The sequence below is a fragment of the Hippoglossus hippoglossus genome, chromosome 20 (assembly GCF_009819705.1).
Source record: "Hippoglossus hippoglossus isolate fHipHip1 chromosome 20, fHipHip1.pri, whole genome shotgun sequence".
Classification (NCBI taxonomy): domain Eukaryota; kingdom Metazoa; phylum Chordata; class Actinopteri; order Pleuronectiformes; family Pleuronectidae; genus Hippoglossus; species Hippoglossus hippoglossus.
Window position 1 is genome coordinate 15,650,072 of NC_047170.1, and position 22,073 is coordinate 15,672,144.

Genomic DNA, 22,073 nt, shown 5'->3' on the forward strand with positions numbered 1-22,073 from the left:
CTCAGCAGGATTTCTTTGTGCCTATCGGCTATTTTTGGCCTGACATGCTATGATTTTCCCTTAAGCATGAAAAAAAACGCCCACAAGCAGCAACTGGTGAGAGCAGATTAAAGTTGTTGCATTGAATAGCAGCTCTTTCCCTTTGTCCTTCCACTGCTTTCATCTGCAGGAGAGGTGACACGCAGCGAACACTGTTATCACTCGCACCAACCTGTTGCCCTCAGTATCTGTATCACTCCAACACATCACCTCAGAACAGCACATGCTAATATCATGGAGACAAACAACAGCGAGTTAAAATGACATTATGCAGGAAAGCTGCTGAATTGGGGCTCTTTTGAATGCATAGGGAGCTGGTGACATTCGGCGAAGTCCTCCATCGATGTCGTCAGGGACATCAATAAATCATGTTGCAAAGCAGGATCCTGTGCAGTGATCCAACGCAGGCTTTGTCCCGCCAATCGTTCACGATTAGACTCAATGTCAGGGGACGGTGAAGAGAGCGGGTGTCACCGAGTCTAAAGTTACACCGGAGAGATGGATCATAACATTTACTCCTGCTGATGAAAGTCTGCCTTTTCCTTCATGGACCAACTCGTACGCAAAAGACCCCGTTCCAGATGAACTGGATCATTGAGGAGACTCTTCCAGCCTAATCAATCACATTGGAGCACTTAGCGTTGCATGCAGCCGATCAGTGCTTGTGCACCCGCCTGAGTGCGTGATCAATCCTCAGGGGGGGGGTTACACTCGCTTTCTTTGGAGGTTGGGATATTTACTTTTCCTTCCAGGGGTTGAAATTGATGTGGCTTGAACGTGCACGGCCACAATCTGCAGACAAAGCAAGAGCTGGAGCCAGGCTGGTTGTGCCGCATCATCAGTGGGCAGCTGCCAGTGGCACTGTGTGAATCGGAGACTCAACAGGAAGCCAAAAATAGAAGCTGCAAAATCATCCATCAATGAGGCTCGTGACGGTTCGTCAGGTTGTTCTTCTGGACTGTTACTGCTCCGGCAGCAGGACGCGGAATAATGAAAGAACTGTTTGTGCAGCGCAGGGAACGAAATCCTACGAGAATCTGGCCAAGGTCGCTTGAATAAATCAAACTGCAACACACTGATAAAAAACCTGTATTAAGATTAAATACGTGATAGAGGTTGCACACATTCAAAATTTTAAAAAAGTCAACTGTTAGCTGATGAAAATCGAGTTGACTTTGAGGAATCACAAATGGAAGATGATTCAGCTCTAAACTGCACTGACACTTTCCTTGAAAAGACAACAACTGGGCATCAACACTTTTGATTTACTGCTTCTGGAATAATCTGAGGAAATCGTATCATCATCATCATCATCATCATCATCATCAGCTAAAACACAAAAAATAGTGTTAGAGTCTTAGTTGGAGAAGTTTTGGTTGATAAAAGTGTGTTTTTCTCTGTTTTTGACTTCACCTTCACAGCCACTGTGACCCATTAAACAACAACTGAAGGTATTTAAATAACAGATATATGCTTAAACTGTGCGAGTGTCCATCAATAATCATGTAGAAATGCCCTTGAGCAAGACACCGACCCTCTGCCTGCCACTCTGGAGAAAACCATTAATACCTGACGTGCCTCCACGCCTGAGAATGTAAATGTAAAAGAAGTGAAGGGAGTCCACTTCATTATCTAATGGGATAAACACGCATAACCGCTGGTGTGGATGCCCCCGGGCATTGGACCATAACCAGTAATTAAGGACGTCCTCCTCAACACCCAGCCGCCTCTCCATGGATCACATTCAGCCTCATTTATGGTAATCATAAGAACTCCACAGACCCTGACAAACCTCCATGGGATTCCCCCCCGAATCCCCTGGGGCAAATGGAGAGGGCTTTATCTACGGTGTTCATCAGAATACCAATGAGCCGATATCACATCATAGCAGCACACACACGAACCACGGCTCTGTTCTCTCAACACTAAATCCTCCTCTCGCTTTTGAAAATAAAGGCTGTCGGACCCAAATCAAAGCAACCGTGAGTCTTAAATGGGGGATTTTGGTTTAAATTGGTCCAAACCTTTCATTTTAGGCTTTGACGTCGGGACGAGACACAGACACAGATCAGATGCATCAGCCTCAAGTGGACGAACCTCTTTATCAGCAGCGTGACGTGAGAGTTGTCTGACTAACTGCTGGTGAGATTGGATTATCACGCCTGGACGGAGCGCTGTCGGCACAGACTGACTTCAGTGGACCCGCTGCTCTTCTGCCAATAGATCCACTCCAGTTCTGTCAATACTGCCTCCTCTACCATTACTACTACGACACTGCACAACCACTAGTAGTACTACAACTATTAATACTGTATCCATATCAATTACAGCTGCTGCTACACCTGTAACCCCCTTTAACGATTACAGCAATTACAACTACTACAAATAACATTTACTACTAAATCTCAACTAATCCAACTGCAATTACTACTGTACTTTCTTTACAATAAGCTCTACCCCTTTACTACAAGAGTACTACTTCAAATACTTCCTGCGTTCAGCAAGTACATGAGTCATCCAGGCTGGATTAAACATAAGGCAAAGTTCAAAGTGAGGTAATGTTATTTAATTCGATACAATATTAATGCAAAAATTTAGCAGAGGTTAGATCATTTTACCAAATCTGGTATTTTACTAAACCTGGTCAAATTACCACATTTATTATTTATCCTTTATCCACCGATGTTACAATAAAGTGGCAGGTTGAACACATGTTTCACCCTAAAAGGAAACTTCCTGTTGATGTTGAAGAAATACGCTCATCGCTCAAGAATGCAACTCTTCACAATTAAGATGAAATGACATATGGGTGTATAAATAGTGTCGCCTGTACAGAAGCACAAACACACACATTCCTTTGGTTTGTTCTTGGGTGTGTTCCTCTGCCACTCTGGGTAGAGCGTCTGTCCCGTGGGGGGGGTTGAACGGACAGATAGGGCACATCCTGTGGACCACTGGGACCGTCCTGGAGGAGGACTGGATGGGCGGAGTGGTGCAGGGGTGGAGCCGGTGGGCTCTACAGATGTGAGCCCCGCGATAAGAGGGGGAGCTTTCGTAACAGGATAATGGCTTCCTGTTTGAATGCTCCGCAAATTGTCTGTCAGGTTGCAGCGGCTTTGAAAAACAGACGTGTTTATCTGAGGATCAGGCGCAGGGAGAAAACACGAAAACAAGCACAACAAAGAGCCTTGTGCTATTTACTGGGATAATGATTTAGCTACAGCGACTGTGACAGCAGCAGCGGATCTGACAGGAAGGAGAAACGTTAAACAGGAAGTTGTCTGGAAGCTGGGGAGAACACTGAATTGCCGGCTTTAAAACAACTCCATTTATGTCCCCAAACATTGAGAATTTCAACATTCCTGCTGTCGTTGGCGGCTTTAAAAAGAGCACGAACGTTTGCAACAACGCACGTTAATCACACAAGACAAAAGCTCAAGCCTCGTGTACTTATTTACAATTCACACCAACTGCTCTGCCAAGTTATTATTCTTGTTTTTTTCCGGAGCCGACTTCAAAACGCAATTTGCACCTTTCGATAGACATTTGGAATCGACTGGCTTATTTATCGGGCTTTGCTTTGAAGGCCGAGCTGCCAGACAAATTCTAATTTGCTCGAAACAAATGATGACTCCTCTCCATGGATTCAGGTGTGTAATGCAGAGGGGTTGTCGGGGAGCTTGGAAGACAGAGGAGCCAAAAACAGCACAGAGGGTGACCAGAGCAAAACGATGCCCGTCGTGACGTAGGATCATCCGTCTTATTTCTCCTCTATCTGCAGCACCTTCTCTCTCGCCTGCGGCTGTGGGATGTTAAAGCACATCTGTCTCCTGCAGATGGCCGGTCCCCGGGGACAAATGAGAAATGTCTCCGTGCGGCACAGAGACAGAAATCTCAGGTGGGCATCTTAGCTCTGCACACTGTAAAGAGACGAACCTAACGGGAGTGTACGGGGAGGCAGACTTCAGCAGAATGCGTGAAAGTAAAGTGTGGTTGGATTTATCTGGACGAGAGAGGCTTGAATATATGGTGTTAATATAAACTGTATACAAGGCGCCGCAGCTTTTGACTCAGACCTTTAGATTAAAGTCACCTTGCTCCACCTCTGCCGCAGCTTAACGCACATCGCTCACACTTCTGAGGGATTGAGTCAGATTTGTCAGAGGCGGCACAGGCCCGAGGTGGAGCTTGAGGGAAAAATACCAGATATCATCGGCCTCTTTAGCGAACCGTCCTGGTGGGTCTGCTGGGTCCCAGACTGACCCCCCCCAGCGTTCCATATTCATGTGACATTCAGCGCTGGTCGTCTGCCAGAGCTTTGTAGATCCAGTCCCAGAGCCTTGATCCTGTCCTCTGAATCTAAAGCAGCACAGGCTCAAGGAACAACAAGAGCTAAAGTGATTCAGCAACTGAATGTACAGCGTGTGATTGCCTGACGACGTTTATCAGGGTCTCCAGCAACAGACGAATAAGGTTTCGTTCATGTGCAGAACGGGAGGTAACGCCCGAAGCAAATCAAAGAAATGTTTTTCCTCCCCCGATCTATAAATGGACTTAAAAACGATTGTTTCTACAAATGACTCATCTGAGATTTCATTATTTGGTCTGACAAACAGATTGATGACAGCGTCTGCGCTCTCCATGTCTTGTCCGTGGGAGTTAATGTAATTACCAGTTCCCAACAGGACCATCACAGTGGTTTTGATACATACTGCTATGTGCTCCAATATGTCGAACATGGTATTTGCTGATACAGAAGAGGCTGAAACGCAAACAAAATTTCTCACATGGGCCAAAGTCTGTTGCCCGAACATAGTTGATATATTATATTCTACACAAGAGTTTCTATATAATTCATAGCTTATGAATAGGTTCATAAATTAAAATTGAAAAAATTGTCCTGTTCTGCCCCCTGGCATGCGAGCCCCTGGTTGATGCCCCCCCACCCTTGGTCCACTCACTCAGCAGCTGGCAGCGAAGGACCTGCAGGCTCGTCTTCATGGTATCATGTGATCCGGCTCCTCCTCCACAGTGCTCATGGCTCTCTGGTAAAGAGAGAGAGAGAGAGAGAGAGAGGTTAGAGGAAACTCAGGTATGAAAATCACATTCAAGTCCTGGTACAGTTTCAGTGTGATGCACTGTGATTATGTCAAGGTGGGTTTAAGTGGAGTAGACACAAAGAAGGAAGATTGCGAAGCTCAACTTTGACAGTTTAATCCATGTAATGACCGTCAGGCAGCAGTTACCTCTCACAGCGGATTAACTGGATCATACATAACCAATATTTTACAAGAAAAAGCCTGTAGGACGGCAGCGGTGGAGGTCGGCCTCAGCTGCTGGCATCCTCCAGGCTGTGATGGTCAGAAGAACCAATTACTGAGCATTAAACATTGACCAGTGAGCCGTGTTCGGAAATCACCACTGCTTGTGTGTCAGCGACACAAGTACCCAAGAGTGCTCTTAAGGAGAATGACTCACTGATGGCCTGCTGCTAAATGAAAGGCCACACACACACACACACACACACACACACACACGCATATAATCTCCCACTGGGGGAGTGTGTGCATCTGTTTGTGTGCATGTTTGCTTCTTTCGGGGCAAATAGTCTTGGGCAAGACGCATGCACACGCCACTCACCCGCTAAATCCTCGTAAACGTGTATTTGAACACACACACACACACACACACACACACACACACAGACACACACACACACACACACACACACACACACACACACACACACACACACCTAAGCATCCTTCACCCTATACCTGCATGAATAATCTGTTGTGAGTGGGACGTGTGAAATTGGATTTGTGCCTCCCAGGACGAGGGGTCTGGTTGCAGGCAACCTCTGTTTCTGTGGGAGATGTGCGAGATGAGAAGGACGACAACAAAAGGAACAGATACTAATCCGTTCACGAGGCTTTAAGTCGTATAAACTGAGAGGACGCGATACACCACATCTGACTCATCCTGTTTATATCGCTGCCATTGAGGCAACCTTTTATAGTTGGTAACTATGTGGAGATATAAAGTAGCTATGCACACACAGAATATTTCAGCATCTATCTGTCTATCTGTCTATCTGTCTATCTATCTATCTATCCATCTATCTATCTATCTATCTATCCATCCATCTCACTGAATAATTGCATGAAATTGTAATTGACTTCAGGGGTGTTAGCCTCCCACCAAGGGGAAATAAAAAGCATTAAATATGGGCCACAGCAGGGCATCAAATGACAAATTGGAAAACCACTTCTCTCTCTCTCTCTCCTCCTGGCTCTACTTGTCTATTGCACAGAAAAAAAAACTAAAATATGGAACTAAACCGTCACACTTTGACATGACATTTGCACAAAATTCTGTTCTTGTAAAGTAAAAAAAGTGATGCTCACTATGTCTCTTAAGTCACAGCTGGGACTATACAAAGGGCTCAGTCATAATATAGCGCTGTTAACTGCAAAAAAGATGAGGCTGCAAGAATACAGACGTACCAGGAGCAGAAAAGGATTTTTTTCCCATCTCTGCATCTGAAGAATTGACACAAGCTGCAAAACCCTTCCTGCCTCCCCTCACCAACATGATGCTTCAGAGACATCACTGTCTGTCTGTGGTTTAATATATTTTGCATCGTGTTCCTGGTCTAATGAGCTCAATGGCAGGGTGTGAAGAGAGCAGCTGAGCCTTTCCACGGTGATTACACCTCATCAGCTGCTGCCACGCCGGCGTGGTCTCGTAGACACGCTCTAATTTGCAGGGCACAAGGGGCGAGGCAGGGGGAAGCTGGGTAGGGGGGAGTGAAGAAGAAGAAGACCTAGTGACAGGGAGCATTTCATTTGTGCTCGTTATCACAGAGCATTTCTGTTGAGGACAAGCTGCATGTGGACAAAGAGCGTTCTCCTGCTGGGGAGCTGAATCAGAGTTCAGCTCTACGCACAGTCACACACATGCAGGTACAAGATAACACAGGACGACAAGTCAGGGTCGCGCCTCTGCCAAAACACCCCCGACAGGATGAGAGGCTCAGTGGAAACTGCTGACAGTTCTGTTGCGTCGAGGGGAGACACTCGATTTTTGATGTGGAGAGTTCAGGTTCAGGTCCAGTGCCTCAGAGGTGTTACTACAGACTCCAGCTTGGTGAATGGATGCAGGGTGAAGACAGATGTCGGGAGCTGGTGTGAGGAAAAAAATCTACTTCATTGAGAACATACTTCAAAGTCAAGGATCTATAAGTAAAACTAGACTTCCAGTGTTACAGTATATCTCATTTTCTCACCAGTACCTAAAGCAACAATATGTTCCACCAATGCAACACCTGATGGTCTGAGTGCATGAGACCTGGAGGGGAGCAGCATAAGAAGGAAACTCCATGTCAAGTCAAGTAACATTTTATCTATAGAGGCTTAAAAATGTCCTGTTGTTCATTTGTGTTGTCTGTGTGTTAGGTGTGTGTCTGTGGCCGTGTGTCTGTGCTTGTATCCAAATATTGTGTGCAGGTATGAGGACGTGGTCGGTGCTCGCTCGATGGTGATTGGCTGCCTGGCGGATATATGAGAAACCAAGATGGTGTTGGCACATGAGAGCAGGCTTGGTCCCAAACCACCAACCACCTACACACGCCCAAACTATTGTGCAACCTGAAGTTTGTAAACCATGTTGAATACTCGGGGTGGGTGTTTCTGTCGGTTGGTGTTTTATTTATTGTCTTTATTTTCAGTTTAGTCAGCAGCTTTGCAGTCTGGTTTTGATTGTTATTTTGGATTTTTTTTCCCCTGATGTATGAGTGATTAATTTGTTTCATTTTAAAATATATTTCCCAAATTTTGCATTTCCAAGGTGCTTAACAACCTGTACAGCAGATATACAGACACCCCCACCTGTATGAGCTGTTTCTCTCGGGCTGCAGATACAGGTACAGGATCATAGAGATCCTGTAGATACAGGAATTAATTTGTCCCTGTAATTTAAATTTACTTCCCCTCCCAGTAAAATAATGTGTTATCAGTTAAGAACTGGTCATTTCCAATTGGGCAAACTTAGAGAAGAACATCCTCCTCTGCCTCTCATGAAGACAAAAGAAGGAGAACACACCAGAGATCAACACTGACTTCGGCAATAACAGATAATAATAGATTCACAGGTAAAAATACATTCACCGTGTCAGCTTTGCACTTTGTACGTTGCAGCCCGGCTTCCTGCAGAGGAGGGAGAAAAAAAAGTTGCATGGCAACTGACATGCACACAGACGGCAGCCGTCACCATAGCAACCCTAATAGTAGTGATATTCAAATTCATTCACAAGGACGTTTTGGGGCTTGAACAGAATTGGGTAAAGAAAGAAGGGAGATGTGGGATCACATGATTTCTCACTCACCACAGGCAGAGTGAGAAATCCAGTGACAGGTCTGAAGGTCCCCGACAGCAGCTCTGAACGGTGAGCATGGAGCGGCCACAGACTACAGGCCACAGCCAAGGTCACCGGAGACGGCACAGTGTATTACGCCTGTCACTCCATCTCCCTCCGCGGCCACCGGCCGCAGGGATAACAATGGTTTTAATTTTGGACTTCCCTCTATTCTGTGGATATCTATAGGTGGCGTGGCGGCAGGCTGGCTGTTTGCCAGCAGCGGCCGCAGCCCGAGAGCTTTTCCATAACGGAGAGAAGAGGAGGAGGAGGGAAGGGAAGTGTGGGAGTCGGCGATGACGGCGTGAGCCACAGTGTTGTGTTCTCACGGTCAACTGTCCACGGTCAACTGGACCTCCAATCAGAACCGCTCTGACTGAGGCTTTTCTCCTCTCCAGTTTTGATGCCACACTCTCGCTCTCTGGCTTATCTCTCTCTTCAGGAGCCAGAGAGCGATTCCTGTCAGCTCGAGTCTGCATGAGGAGGAAGTTCCAGAGAAAGGAGAGGTGAAGTGTGAAAGCTGCGGCTTCGGAGGAAATGGACAGACAGATGTATAAAGACCAAGAAGACTGCTGCCACACTATCTCTCCGATTCTTTTGAAAATCATTCATTAAAAATGTTCTTTTTCATCCTCCAGCATTTACCAGCAGACTTGTGATCACAGTAGATCTATGGTGGAGCTGCGCCATTAAAAAAGCTGGTTACGTCAGTGATTTCATCAAAGCCGGGACTCTCAGAGAGTTCGGTTCCATTTCAAGTTGTGCAACACCAACTTTTTCCACAGCGACCCGGAGGACGTGCCCACACAGAGGGCGTCCATTCCTGCTTTGATGTAGATGAAATCAGCCCAGTGCCTGATAGCACTGCGGCTGCCGTCTCGCTCTGAACATGTGTTTCCTGTGCTTGTGTCGATGAGATTGTGCTGAGGCTTCACCTCTGGTGTAGTGCCATCTAGATGACCTTGCAAAGCAACCAGCTGCTTGGCACCAATCACAGAAGACTGTTGTGCAGTGGAAAAGCTGATGAAGACTGCGAACAATTGTGTTATGAAACCATTTATCATCAGTGGGATGAAGTCACTCAAACAAACTCTGGAGCCTGGATAAGTTCATTGTTCTGCCAGGACACACACAACCAGTGTGTTGATGACCAGTATTGGTTCAGTGCAAATACAAGCTGGAATTAAACGTAAGCAGCAAGAGCTACAAAGCAGGAGTAGAGTTACTGGTGGACTTCTTCATCAATGAAGACGGCTGATGTTGCTGAGTCACTTTGTTGCTGTGAGCTGTGGCCCCGCATGGTAAACCTGCCAGGATCCACTGCTGATGCTGAGTCATGATGGTTGGAGCAGGAACACGCAGGTTATCAGTCAGTACCATCGCCGCCCTCCAGGCCCGGCCCACAGCACAGCCACGCACCAGTCATTAAAAGAACATTAGGCTCCCAGCATGCAGTTCACTCTGACCATAACAGAGGAAGTCAGACATCAACCTCCCTGTCCGGGCGGCTCACCACAATATCTCACACACAGAAGCAGGAACGCTTTTTAATTTATCCGCATTCATCTGCAGATATAGATTTTAGCCCAAAAGTCGTCTGGAGCTTAAACACCTACAAAAAGTATTACTGTTTGTGTTTTATGTGGAGAGATGTTCGACCCTTGTGGTCTCGTCAAGCTATAAACTGGACGGTGAATGGAAAATGGAGTCTTGGCCCAGATATCTCCTGTCGACACCGGAAGCCCCAAAATCTTGGCTCCCAGAAGTTAATTCGGCATCAAGCTTTAGCCGATTGGCTCCGAGATTGAGTCGATACCTACACGCACATAGAGAATCTAAAAACAAATCTGCAGCTGTAAAACTTAACCTCAACAAGACTGCTCATATGTCTGCGATGCCAGTATCTTTTACAGACAGTCCATGTGAACATATTGAATGTGTCAGGACTGAGTCAACAGGACAGTGTAACATTACAGATGATTCACTCGTCAATACCCATTAATGTAGAAGGCAAAGCGCAGCACAGGAGCAGGAACCTACTTTCCTGAGTCAGTGTTAGTCACAGTTTTCTGATATTTCTGTAGCTTCCTTCAAAACACAACATTTCACCTCCATCCTCGCAGCACATGGACAATGTCGAGAGCCGCTGCAGCTCTCACAGGATGAATGAATCTCTGACTCGTTCAGTGGAGAACTCCCACTCAGGACGAGCAGAGCACCTGTGCTCAGGGGCGACTGAGGAGGAGTGGAACAGCATCAGTGGCCTCTTCATCACTCAACACACACACACACGCACACACGCACGCAGCCACGACCAATGACTAAAGCCATTTATCAGAGGAATCGTGAGCAATCGGTGGGTGTGTGAAAACATGTGAGACTCAGGCCGAGAGATAAATGGTGGCCAGTTAGAAATCCTGCTGATTTGTGCGGCTGCCACAGAATCCATTTACAAGCATAAGGTTTTACAGAACGAGCTTCCTGTGCACGTTTGAAACATTTTCTGGAGTGAGACCGAGTCGAGTCTCGAGTCCTGTGAAGCGAGTCTGAGTAAAGTTGCTTCATAGGTGTCTCACACGTATGCGTTGGAGGCTTCAACCGTTAAGTTTTCATGCAGCAACTTTACCAGCCAATCAAGTCGTGTTAAAATAAACACTGTCGCTAGCCAATTAAATCATGTTAATATGAGAAGAAGCAGCTGGTGTGTGTTCATCTGCCTGGTTTGGGTAAAGTATTGGGTAAGTCAACAACTTACCAAGTCAGAAACTGAGGTTTTTGCTCTCAAGTCAGTTCAAGTCTTTGACAGTTTAGTCTAAAATTGAATGAGTTGTTTCTTGGCCCATGAACTGTCCTTCAACCAAGTTTGTTTAAATCCATTCAGCAGATCTCGCATAAACCAACCAGCCAACAATCAGACAGGGGTGAAAACATAATTGATTATTGATTGTGTCAGGGTCTCAAATTTGAAGTCAAAGCTTCAGTGAGTCAAGTTTTTCCAAGTCTTCATGGAGGAAGGTCTGGAATACCTCACGTCTGAGGCCCAGTTGATATTCTCGATGCTTTTTACACTGTGACAGACGGTGTCGGGCTCGGGCAGCTTCACTGCATCACAATGGGCAGTCATTAAAACCAGAGGCAAGGCCAAGGCAGTCTGACGGATTCAGCAGGGGATCGAATCAACGACGGGGGCTTCGGCGGCGCTGTGTAACCCACACCTGAGGTCGGGTCCAGAAACAGAGAGTGAGACCAGTAACAGAGCCCCGGGGAGGGACGTGTGACAGACCTGTTATATCACTGGGAAGACGACACCACAAACTGAATATCCAGCACTTAGAGAGATTGAGGGAGCAGGGGCTGTCAGTGGATGGATTTGATTAGTGGTGAAGTCGGGCCTGACAGGAAAACAACACACAGGAAAAAACTTTATTAGTGCTGTCCCCTGTGGCTCCACGCCCAGAGTGTTTTCTTTTTTTTTAACTCTCACACGTTTTTACGACCTCACATTATGATGTTGGCAGACAGGGAAGAATCGTCAGAGTAGAATCAGCGAGCGAGAGCGTATTATTTAGCGCCAGAGGTCGACTGTCACCCTCAGAGTGCGCTCACCTTCGTTAAGACCCAACCGTCTCCTTAACCACATTTTAAATTACCGCATCCAGATCTTGCATACCACTCCCCCAAGATCCATGAATTATTCTCTGAGAAATCACTGAAAATGTTAAAAAAACACCATATCTCATTAAAGAAAGTGAATCCGCTCCATGATTTAATGGCTTCTTCCTTGGGTCACACTCCACGGCTCCATAAAATCCAATCGAAATCAGTCGAGTAGCTTTTGCGTAATCCTGCTAACGAACAAACAAATGCAGACGAAAACATAACCTCCTTGGCGAAGGTTTAAAAAAAGACAGACAGATAAAACCCTAGATAACGTCTTGCATTGCCTCCAGTGTGATGATTTCTTCCCAGTGGTTGATATCTGGCTTCTCTCTCACACCTGAAGACCTGTGATACCTGCAAATATCTCTGCAGCAGCTTCTTCCGTCCCTCCTGAGAGTTATTGAGCCAGGCAGTAAAGCAGCAGACATTGGGATGCAGCTCAGCCATCACCACTGTCTGAGCTGTAAATATCCTCCGCTCTGTCTCGCTCCCTCTTTCATCCTCCCGTCCTGACGTGACCCCTGACTGAGTGACTGACTGAGTGACTGACTGACTGACTGACTGATGAAGTGCTGCTGCCAGTGATGAAGAGTAACGTGAAACCACAAGTCCCACGACGCTCGTCACAACCGCGAAGAAAAATCAAAAAAAATAACAATGCCGCAAAAATGTAAATAAAATAGGTGAGAGGGGTGTAGGGTGACACACTTACTCTGTGTGTTCAGACACTTCAGTCCTCCAGGGAGTTGATGCATCGGTCTCAACACAATCTCGACTCTGCAGACAAATGTTAACGGATCTCAGCTCCACACAGATTGAGAAGAGTTTTCAATCTTTACACTGCTCCTTGTTTGTTGACGTTTGACGACACAAGAGATCATTTGACTGATGTAATTCAGATAAAGCTCGTCTCAGACATGAACTCTGGAAAATGTCTGGAAACGTGGGTACAGGAGCAACTGAGCCTCTGATGTCTCACATACAGATCCTACTTCAGTGCAGTACATTCAAAAAGTATCTAAATATCACTATATCAAACTTTTTGTGCCCTGCGTTCAGGCTGTTTTGAGGAATTATTTAATTAATCTACACCTCTTTCATTTTGTGATTCTGCACGATGAGTCGCTGTGTCGACAAAGCGCCGCCAATCGCTTTGTTCAACAAACCGGACCGATGCTGGAGACAGACAGAGTCAAACGTCTGCACGAATGATGTGGGGGGAGAAAAAAAGTCTTTGACAAGGTTTCTGATCGGCAGCCTGAATATTTTACCCTGCAAAAAAAAAAAAAAAAAGCAAACCTTCCTTTGCCCCTTCTCTCTTTCAGATGTAAGAACACACCCAGGGAGAAACATCTGATCAAAGCCTCGTCTCCGGCTTCTGTCTCTGGCAGATCTCCAGAGCGTTACATCTCGCGGCGCGGTTGGAAACTGTCAGGGCCGACAGACGGATTGAAATGTAAAGTCTGCCTCTCCGCCTCGGCTACATTGATTATCGGGACCGGTGCCGCTCAGCGAGGCCACGGCAACAACAGATAACAGGCACATAATCCTCCGCGTAATGTCTGTCAAAGATTGAAATTCACACCAGGAAAATCGGGCCAGAAGACCTTTGATGAAGTGCTTAACCTCATCCATCAAAGACTCCATCAGCGCTGGAGGGAGACGTCTCTGGAGACTTCTCTCACTTCTGAAGGGTTATTTTTTCGTGCTTGTAAAGATCATTTTCAGATTTGATTTAGACTAAAACTAACTTTGCTTTTTATCCACAGCTCCTGATTTTAGCGACAAACAGTTTGAGTTGTCTGTTTGGTGCTGGCTTTCAAGCGCTCCGGGACAAACTTTGCATAAGTCCATGGCCGTCTGACTCCCTGAAGCTGGGAGATGTCAGAGGGAGCAAAGTAAAGGGATCTCCAGCAGCGACTCTAACACACGGAGCTTGATGTTGCAGAGGATCCCAGAGCTGCAGGGCCTTTCTGCTCCTTCATCTCCCATCTCTCTTTGCTCCCCACTTCTTTAAAGTCATGCCACGCTTTAATCCGAATAAGTATCTTCCTCGTTCCGTCCTCTCATCTTTACTCTTCAGCCTCGCTCTGTCTGCTCTGACTCCCTTGAACCAAAGAGGGTGGTTTAAAGTTGCCAGAGTACGGCGGCTGGGAAGTGGGATCTTTTATCTTAATTTTAAGTTTTATTATGATTAATTAAATATGGGTTTATCTCACACGGTGACACTTTGAGTAAATGCAAAGCTGATAGTGTTTTTACCTCGGCCAAGGATGTCATTCATCAATGGAACAGTATTGAAATCTGCTTTGATCCATAATTGATAAACTCCTCCAGCTCTGCAGTTCATCTCAGACCCTTTGGTGCCTTTCAGCTCGTTGTTTTGATGTCTTATTGTCCTTAAAAGCAGCAGCTGGCTAAAAAAAAAACTAAGCCTTTCATTCGCCCACACTGTGAAAACACTTTAAACACGGTGAGTACACTCTTCTGCTCAAGATTTTTAATATTTGCTGTAACGCCCAAAGATACTTAACGGTTAGTCATCCTGCAAATGTCAGCTCACAAAGGGAAGAAAAGACGAGCTCCTATTATCCCAAAAGAATTACAGGCCTTTTCATGGAAAATTTGTCAAAAACACGAGCAGAGGAGGAGAGTTAATATAAGAAAATATATCCTGTGCACCACTGATCCCTGAATGCCTCTGGAAAGCTGCTCCAGCATCACTTGGACAGAGGATTTATCTGAGGAGCACACCTGTCCTCCTGCTCCACCTCCCTCCCACATTCAGCTCAGCAGGAAATTTTAAAAGCCTGTTTAAAGCATTGTGTGTTTTAGGTAGAGACAGATTGAAGCAGGGAGAGATTCATACTAATACAGCGCCTACAGCAAATAAGGGCTGGAATAACACATTTTAAAAGTTTTTTTTCCAGCTGGACAGAATTTGAAGAAATGTCCTAAAGGCAGACTCGTGTTCAAGAGGCCAAAAACATGCTTTGTGAGGTCACCATGACCTTGACGTTTGACCTTCATCCACACAAATATAATCTGTTCATCTGTGAGTCTAAGGGAACATTTGTACTAAAAGTTGAAGATGTTCCCTCAACGTGTTCTTGAGATATCGTGTTCACAAGGCAAAATAAACCCAGCTGCCTTGACCTCTGAACTTCGCCCTACAAAATCAATAAAGTTCATCCTTGAGTCAAACTGAACCTTTTTAACAAATTTAAAGAAATTCCCTCCAGGTAGTTCTTTAACAATTTGACAGATTGAGATTTTGCACCAAATCCAAAATCATAATTAATCTATTATATATTACAAACCCATACATTTTCCTTAAATCAATAACTAGCAGTTCAGCCTAATGTGTCTGAGGTCAACACTATCATCACGTTTCCTGTAACTCAGGTGACGTGGGTATCGTCCATCTGACATCTGTCTGCAGCCGGTCGAACACCTGTCCCCCGGTCTGCCAGTGAAGGTGACGGCCAACCTGCCGGTGGACGATCTGTTCTCCAGGGTGAGCCGACACAGGGGGAGAGCGGCCACAGGCAGATATCAAGAAGCAAAGCGGCTTCTCAAGATGAAGCTTCCAGCTGCAAATCTCATTTCTTTATTTTATTCCAAAGGTTGAAAGACGAACTTTAATTTATTCAAACAACAACAGGGGAAATATTCAGTTTCCTAGAGAAACATCAGAGATCTGACCTTTTACAGCTTTTAAAGTTATTTCTATGTTCAAAATTCTAAAATAGTATTTGCACATAATGAACCTTGACATCAAATTCAACAAAGAAGCAAACAAATGCTTTGCAAAGAAAAGATAGTTGTTGTTTTCTACATCTTTTCATCCAGAAAAGGAAGGAGGGATATGCAGATAGATCTCTGGAGGAAGAATTCATAAATTAACAAAGTCTATTTGTCTGGTGCAACATAAAATCCTGATTTTGATTCATGAAAATGCTTTGTTTCTCTGATTTACTTTTATATCCTTCATCCAATCACATCTGTTCCATCTGTTCTTGATTCTGATTGGTGGGGCAGGAGATATTTTTAGCCACACATATTCAATAAAAGCCGACACTCCTGAGACTTTAAATTAAGACAAACAGACAAGCCAGCACCACTGAGAAATAGCATGACACAGCAGTAGCAGTGCAACGCCGAGGGTGCTGTCAGCCACCATCCATCCTCCTGCCTCCCAGCGGGCGTCACACTCACCACCAGGCCTCTTCCACCGAGCAGGTGAATTGTTAAAAGGACGCCAGTGATCACAAAACACAAGCTTCGATACACCGAGTCAAAACTTTGGCAGCAGAGAGGAGAGTAGATGCAAGTGTTTCCCATCAGAGGTCACCTACATGCGGCTGTTTCTGAGGAGGGAGGTGGTCTTCAACCTCCTGGACTCAGAGATCGATGGAGGTGAACTGAACTGCTGATGAAATGACCGTTATTTGCATGTCCAAACGACTCGTGTGATCTAAGTGAGTCACCGTTTTATTTGCCTCGAGGGTGAGAGATTAAAAATGTATTTATTTAATACAGCACCAGGCCCCTGTGGCTGCCACCAACACAGAGGACACAACGCCATAAACAAACTTAATCCCTTAAATCAACAGAACAGAGGAAACAGGGCGGGACAGTGAGCTTATTTCAACACGCTGGGGGGGGGGGGGGTGAGGACGAAAACAAACACGGGGAGGAGTTCTGTCCGAGTGGTTTTGAAGTCTGATGGGACTCAGGTGAGTATTAGTATCAGTGATGACGTTTCAGAGACTAATGCAACAGATCAGTGGTTCCCAACCTTGGGGGTCAGGGTCCCACATGGGGGTCGTCAGATAAATCACAGGGGTCATGAGATGATTTACACAGTCGGGGGGAAAAACACGTCTGGTTGAGAAACCTGACTCAAAATCAGTTTCTAACACTAGAGGAGCACGTAGCACTGCCATCATTGCAACGATATATATGTATATAATGTTTTATCAAATCCGCCCCAAAGGTGAATGAGTTATTCTTTGGCCAATATCTCACCCGTACACCAAGTTTCTAGAAACGGTTCAGTAATTATTTATGTGATCCTGCAAACAGACAAATGGACAAACTAGAATGTCTCTCGGAGCACAAATACCTGTCAAGGCCCCTTTAAATCCATTTGGAATTTAAATTCACTAGATCTGATTATTTTTATTTGGAAAATAAATATCAGTCCTATAAACATGCCTGTTTTTTTTCAACAAGATCCATGAATTATTCATTGAGAATGTTGAAAAACTATCCTGGATCCGCACCAAAATTTGATGGGTTCTTCCCGGACCAATACTACATCCTTCCACCAGGTTTCTTGATAATCTGTCACGTAGTTTTTGCGTAATGCTGCAACCTAACAAAGGAAACGCAGATGAAAACATCTCCCTGACGAAGGTAGTAATGGTCCCAAGATGTAGAAGGAAGTATTCTTAGAGGTTTGGGAAGTCAGTGACTGACGGTTTGATGGTTTTAAAGCAACAGCAAAATGTTGAGTGTCTGTTACAAATGCAACATAAATGTCCGGCACTTAGGAAGCTGAGGTAAGCATAGTAGGAAATAACTAACTAAGGAAATCCCTTTGTTCCAGAACAATGGTGCAATAGAAAATTCAATGTGTCAGTGAAGAAAAATGTGACAATAGACGGTGGAATTCACTCTTTCCTGTGATGTGATGATCTGACCGAGCATATCTACGAACCGCACAGGAGCTACGTGTGCAGCGGGACAGGAAACAAGGACCTTTGGCACATACAGGAATGTCCGTGATGTAGACACAGCAAATCTGAACTCAAGAATGAGCGTGTACTCGAGGAGGAAATATAAACTGTTTCCAGAGTGTCTCTACACTTCCTGACTCAGTTTGGCTGCAAACATTGAGTAAATCACACAACCTCAGTGGAGCAAAGACCAAAAAACCTCCAGGAAGTTCCTTACTCCACACGCACATCCCGAATCGTACCCCTTGACGCAGCCTCTCGCCGGGTGACAATGGCAGGAACGAAAAGCCAGTGGGGGAGGATGTGTTTTGGAGGGAGGGAGCGTATTGTACCTCGTTTCCTCGAGCGGTGCCGCAGAAACTGCTGAGGGCCAGCTGGGAGCCGAGAGGAGCGGCATCCGGACAGAACGTCCAAGGTCCAGAGAGTTCCCGCCAGGCGCTGACCACGTGTCCGGAGAGCCAGAGAGAGAGAGAGAGAGAGAGAGACCAAAGGAGAGATGTCGTATTGTTCTCCTCTCGCCTCCTCCTCCTCCTCCTCCTCCTCCTCCCCCCCTCGGCTTGAACCCACACTATTAGTGAGGCGGATTAACTCCAAGAGCGGCTGGTGCTGAGAGTCTGCAGGACTCTGTATGCAGACGCACACACATTGTGTCAATTAGGCTTTGTCCATGTGAGGCCGACTGACAGATGAAGAGGACACACTCCACAAAAAGAAACACAAACGGGCCTGGAAACTGGAGAGTTCACCCACGGATGAGTAGCTCAGTGACTCAATTCTCCAAACAGACAAATACGGCAACCACACCAAGACTATATTACATGCACACATATTTTCCGTGGTTCAGCTTCAGAGTGATGGAGCCTGAAGTCTTTCATCTGGACAGGGGTGATCTCTCTGTTTCAGTCTCCGCAGGACGGAGCGATGATCACAGGGGTAATATCTGGTTTGGAGGTGGTTGTGTGAAACTTCATGGAAAACGTAGCGTTGGCAGACATTGCTGTGATGACTTGAGCCGGCGCCCCCTGCGGCTCCGGGACTGATGTTTACCTGAAGATGACACGAGATGTGACAGCGAGGGGACTTGACAGGGTTGACATTTTAAAGTGAGATCCCGCCGAGGCCGGTCCAGTGGGAGTCCGGTTTCTATGGTGGAGGTGTTGGAGGGGCAGTTGTGACGGAGCAGACAGAACCGTGTGGTGCAGATATTGTTATCGGAAAAGCAACGGATAAGAACTGGCAAATGGCGGAATTTGAACAATCTTGCATACATGTCTATAAGACTGGAGGAGGAACAAAGAATCAAGTAGATGAGCTGTTTGTGAAGAAATAGATCAGAGAAATAAAAATCCATCACACTCTTGAAATTGTTTTATTCAGTCTGAATTTAAGTTCACGATCAGACACATCTCTCTCTTTAAATCTGAACTGCACGAGCTCTGTGGTAAAAAAGAAATGTCTCTAGTTGCAGCTTACAGTTATTTGCTAAAAGATTCAGAGGTTATGTGAAAAACTTCAGTAACTTGAGTGTTTACTGATTCCTCTGTGCAGTTTGGTGCAACTTAATCTAATTTAAGGAGACTGTGGGGCCTTGGTGGAGGAATGCGCTGCCATTTTGGTTGGATATTTAGTAATAGAATTATTTTCTAGTTGATATAAACAGAGAAGGAGAAAGCTGCACATTCAGAAGATCGACCAGTAAATGTTTAAAACAAGGCGAAGAACAAGCGGCTCCACTAGTTTGGCTGAAAATGACATAAACACGACAAATAATCATGTTGTCGTCGATTGGTTTTCTGATCTACATCTCGAAAATCACAGTTTCAACAAACTGAGACTCACAACGTTCACTTCAGAAACATCTGCCACCTCAGAAACACTCAGTTTCAAAGACACTGATTAAAACACTGTTGAAACGCACATTGAGAAATCTTGTAGCGTACAAAAATAATCCTCGCCTGCGAGACTGAGCCACAGCCCCGATAATTGCCGTCCTGCTCGCAGCATCAGGCCGAACCGCCGCGAGAAAAACAAACCAATTACGCCGAAACTGAGGAGGATCTGAGCCGCGCTGATGTGCGTTTAAACAGAAAACATCTTTCACAAACACAACACTCCTTAATGGGAGCGCACGAGCCACGACAGGATTTATGTGTTCACGGTGAAGAACTGCACGATGATGGTGGTTAATTGCATCGAGATTTGGCTGCAAGGAGCGAATGTGACGCAAGAGGATCAGGATCAGGGTGTCAGAGCTCTTTCAGCAGGATTCCACATTTGGCGGATAACGTGAGTGTCTATAGGTGTAAAGAGAAAGAGCGTTTTATATTGTGGAGCCTCAACGTGTGAAATGCATGATGCATATATAACGAGCTTTAGCATGGATTACTGTCAAATATGCAACATCCATCAAATATCTCTCACGGATGCCTATCGGAGAAATAATGAAGCAATCAGTGCAACCACTCAGCACGCTAATTATCAACAGTAGCCTGGGACACCCCCCCCAGCAGCATCTCACAGTGTGTGTGTGTGTGTGTGTGTGTGTGTGTGTGTGTGTGTGTGTGTGTGTCACATGTGCAGCAGTTTTTAAAAATGCTTTCCAGGAGAAAAATGTCTCACCACGAGACGTTTAATTACCAGAGGATGGAGAGCTTTGGTTTCGCCTGCGCCATCACTCAAGAGCTGAATTAATGAATAGGTAAACAGCAGAGGAACCAGCCACACTCAGCATGAAGTGGATGAGATCCGTGACACCACACACACACACACACACACACACACACACACACACACACACACACACACACACACACACACACACACACACACACACACACACACACACACACACACACACACACAGAGTCAGCGGTGTTTAATATTATGGATGAAGCGGTGGTGGTCGAGCGCCGTGGTTGGAGGCTGGAGATGGAGCTCGTGAGAAGAGCACGGGGCTTGTGGGTGATTAGTTTGTAGTCTATGATTAAGTGATGATATACACCTGACACACGCCCGCTTGTTCTGACTTGCAACAGGTAGAATAATGAACAACATGAGGAATATGATGAGTGCATTTCATCAGGAAAGTGTCTGAGTAAGGAGGTTTTTCCACCATGTGCCTCCATAGCAGCTTCAATACTCCTGGGTATTCATTCTACAACTCTCCTGCAGGGACGACCGCCGTTTTTTACCTTCGCCGAGGAGGCTTTGTTTCCCCCCCCCCCCTGTTCGTTTATATGTTGGTTGTTGGTTTCGTAAGTCAGATTACACAAAACAGAACTCAGCAGGGAGTCCTCAGCAGGATGTGCTGCGAGCGGGTGGGTGTGTTGATCACGTTTCTAACACGAGACAGAAGCAAAAATGTAAAAAAAACTAAAAGAAAACAAATATCTCAGAATAAAAAAAGAGGAGCTTTACATGTAGAAGACACAGATGAAGATGTCAGGAGAGTTTCTGGTGATATGAGCTGCCGCCGGGAATCAAGAGGCCTTTACGCAGGTATACAATCTACTGGGTGCCAGTCTAGTTACAAAAAGACATTCCCTCATTTGCTATTTCCAAAATCCAAAATCCAATTGGGTTTAATTAGGATTAGAAACAGGGACAATAACACGTGATTCCATTCATCTACTAATCAAAACAAGCACGTATAAGCTGGTCATGGAAATATGAGCCCAAAGTGCAACCAGCAGTCTACAACCTACATTTACTTCACAATGAACAGAAACACAGAGAATTATTCACGAGTGAGAAGCAGGAACCAGCAGGTGTTTGGTGATTTTGTCAGGATAAATGACGATAAGCAAATAGTTGTAGATTCGTTTCATTTCAGCAAAACACAAAAGAGGTTTCCTCACAGATACTGAAGTATCCAGTGGGTTTAAACCGCCGTGGAGCCGAGCTGCAGAAAGACAAAACCCACCCAGTGAAAGAAAAAACCTGTGCCAGACAAAATGAATGTCAATGGCATTCCAGTGGCCTGTTTACGGCCATCGCAGTTAAATGTCAAATGTTCGGCCCCGCGGGGACACAGAGCGGACTGGGACAGAATTTGCAGGTGTCTCTCCCTCCATCAGTCCTCTCCTCTGTCTGGTGGTGTCTGCGGGCACGGGACAACACAGCAGGACGGGCAGCAGAGGTCTATTATTAGTGAACGAGTGAAGAATGGAGGGAGTGCCCGGGGGGTGGGGGGGGGGGAAGCAGAGGAGCCGACT

General features: G+C 45.7%; 1 protein-coding gene across 1 annotated transcript in view; it reads right to left on the reverse strand.

Annotated features, from left to right (window-relative positions):
* tmem108 (transmembrane protein 108) overlaps positions 1-22,073 on the reverse strand; it is a 38,917-nt gene that overhangs the window by 8,960 nt on the left and 7,884 nt on the right. The window contains exon 2 of the mRNA XM_034572370.1: positions 5,001-5,084. Coding sequence (XP_034428261.1) covers positions 5,001-5,040 — 40 coding nt within the window. The 5' untranslated portion in view covers positions 5,041-5,084. The remainder of the gene's footprint in view (positions 1-5,000; positions 5,085-22,073) is intronic.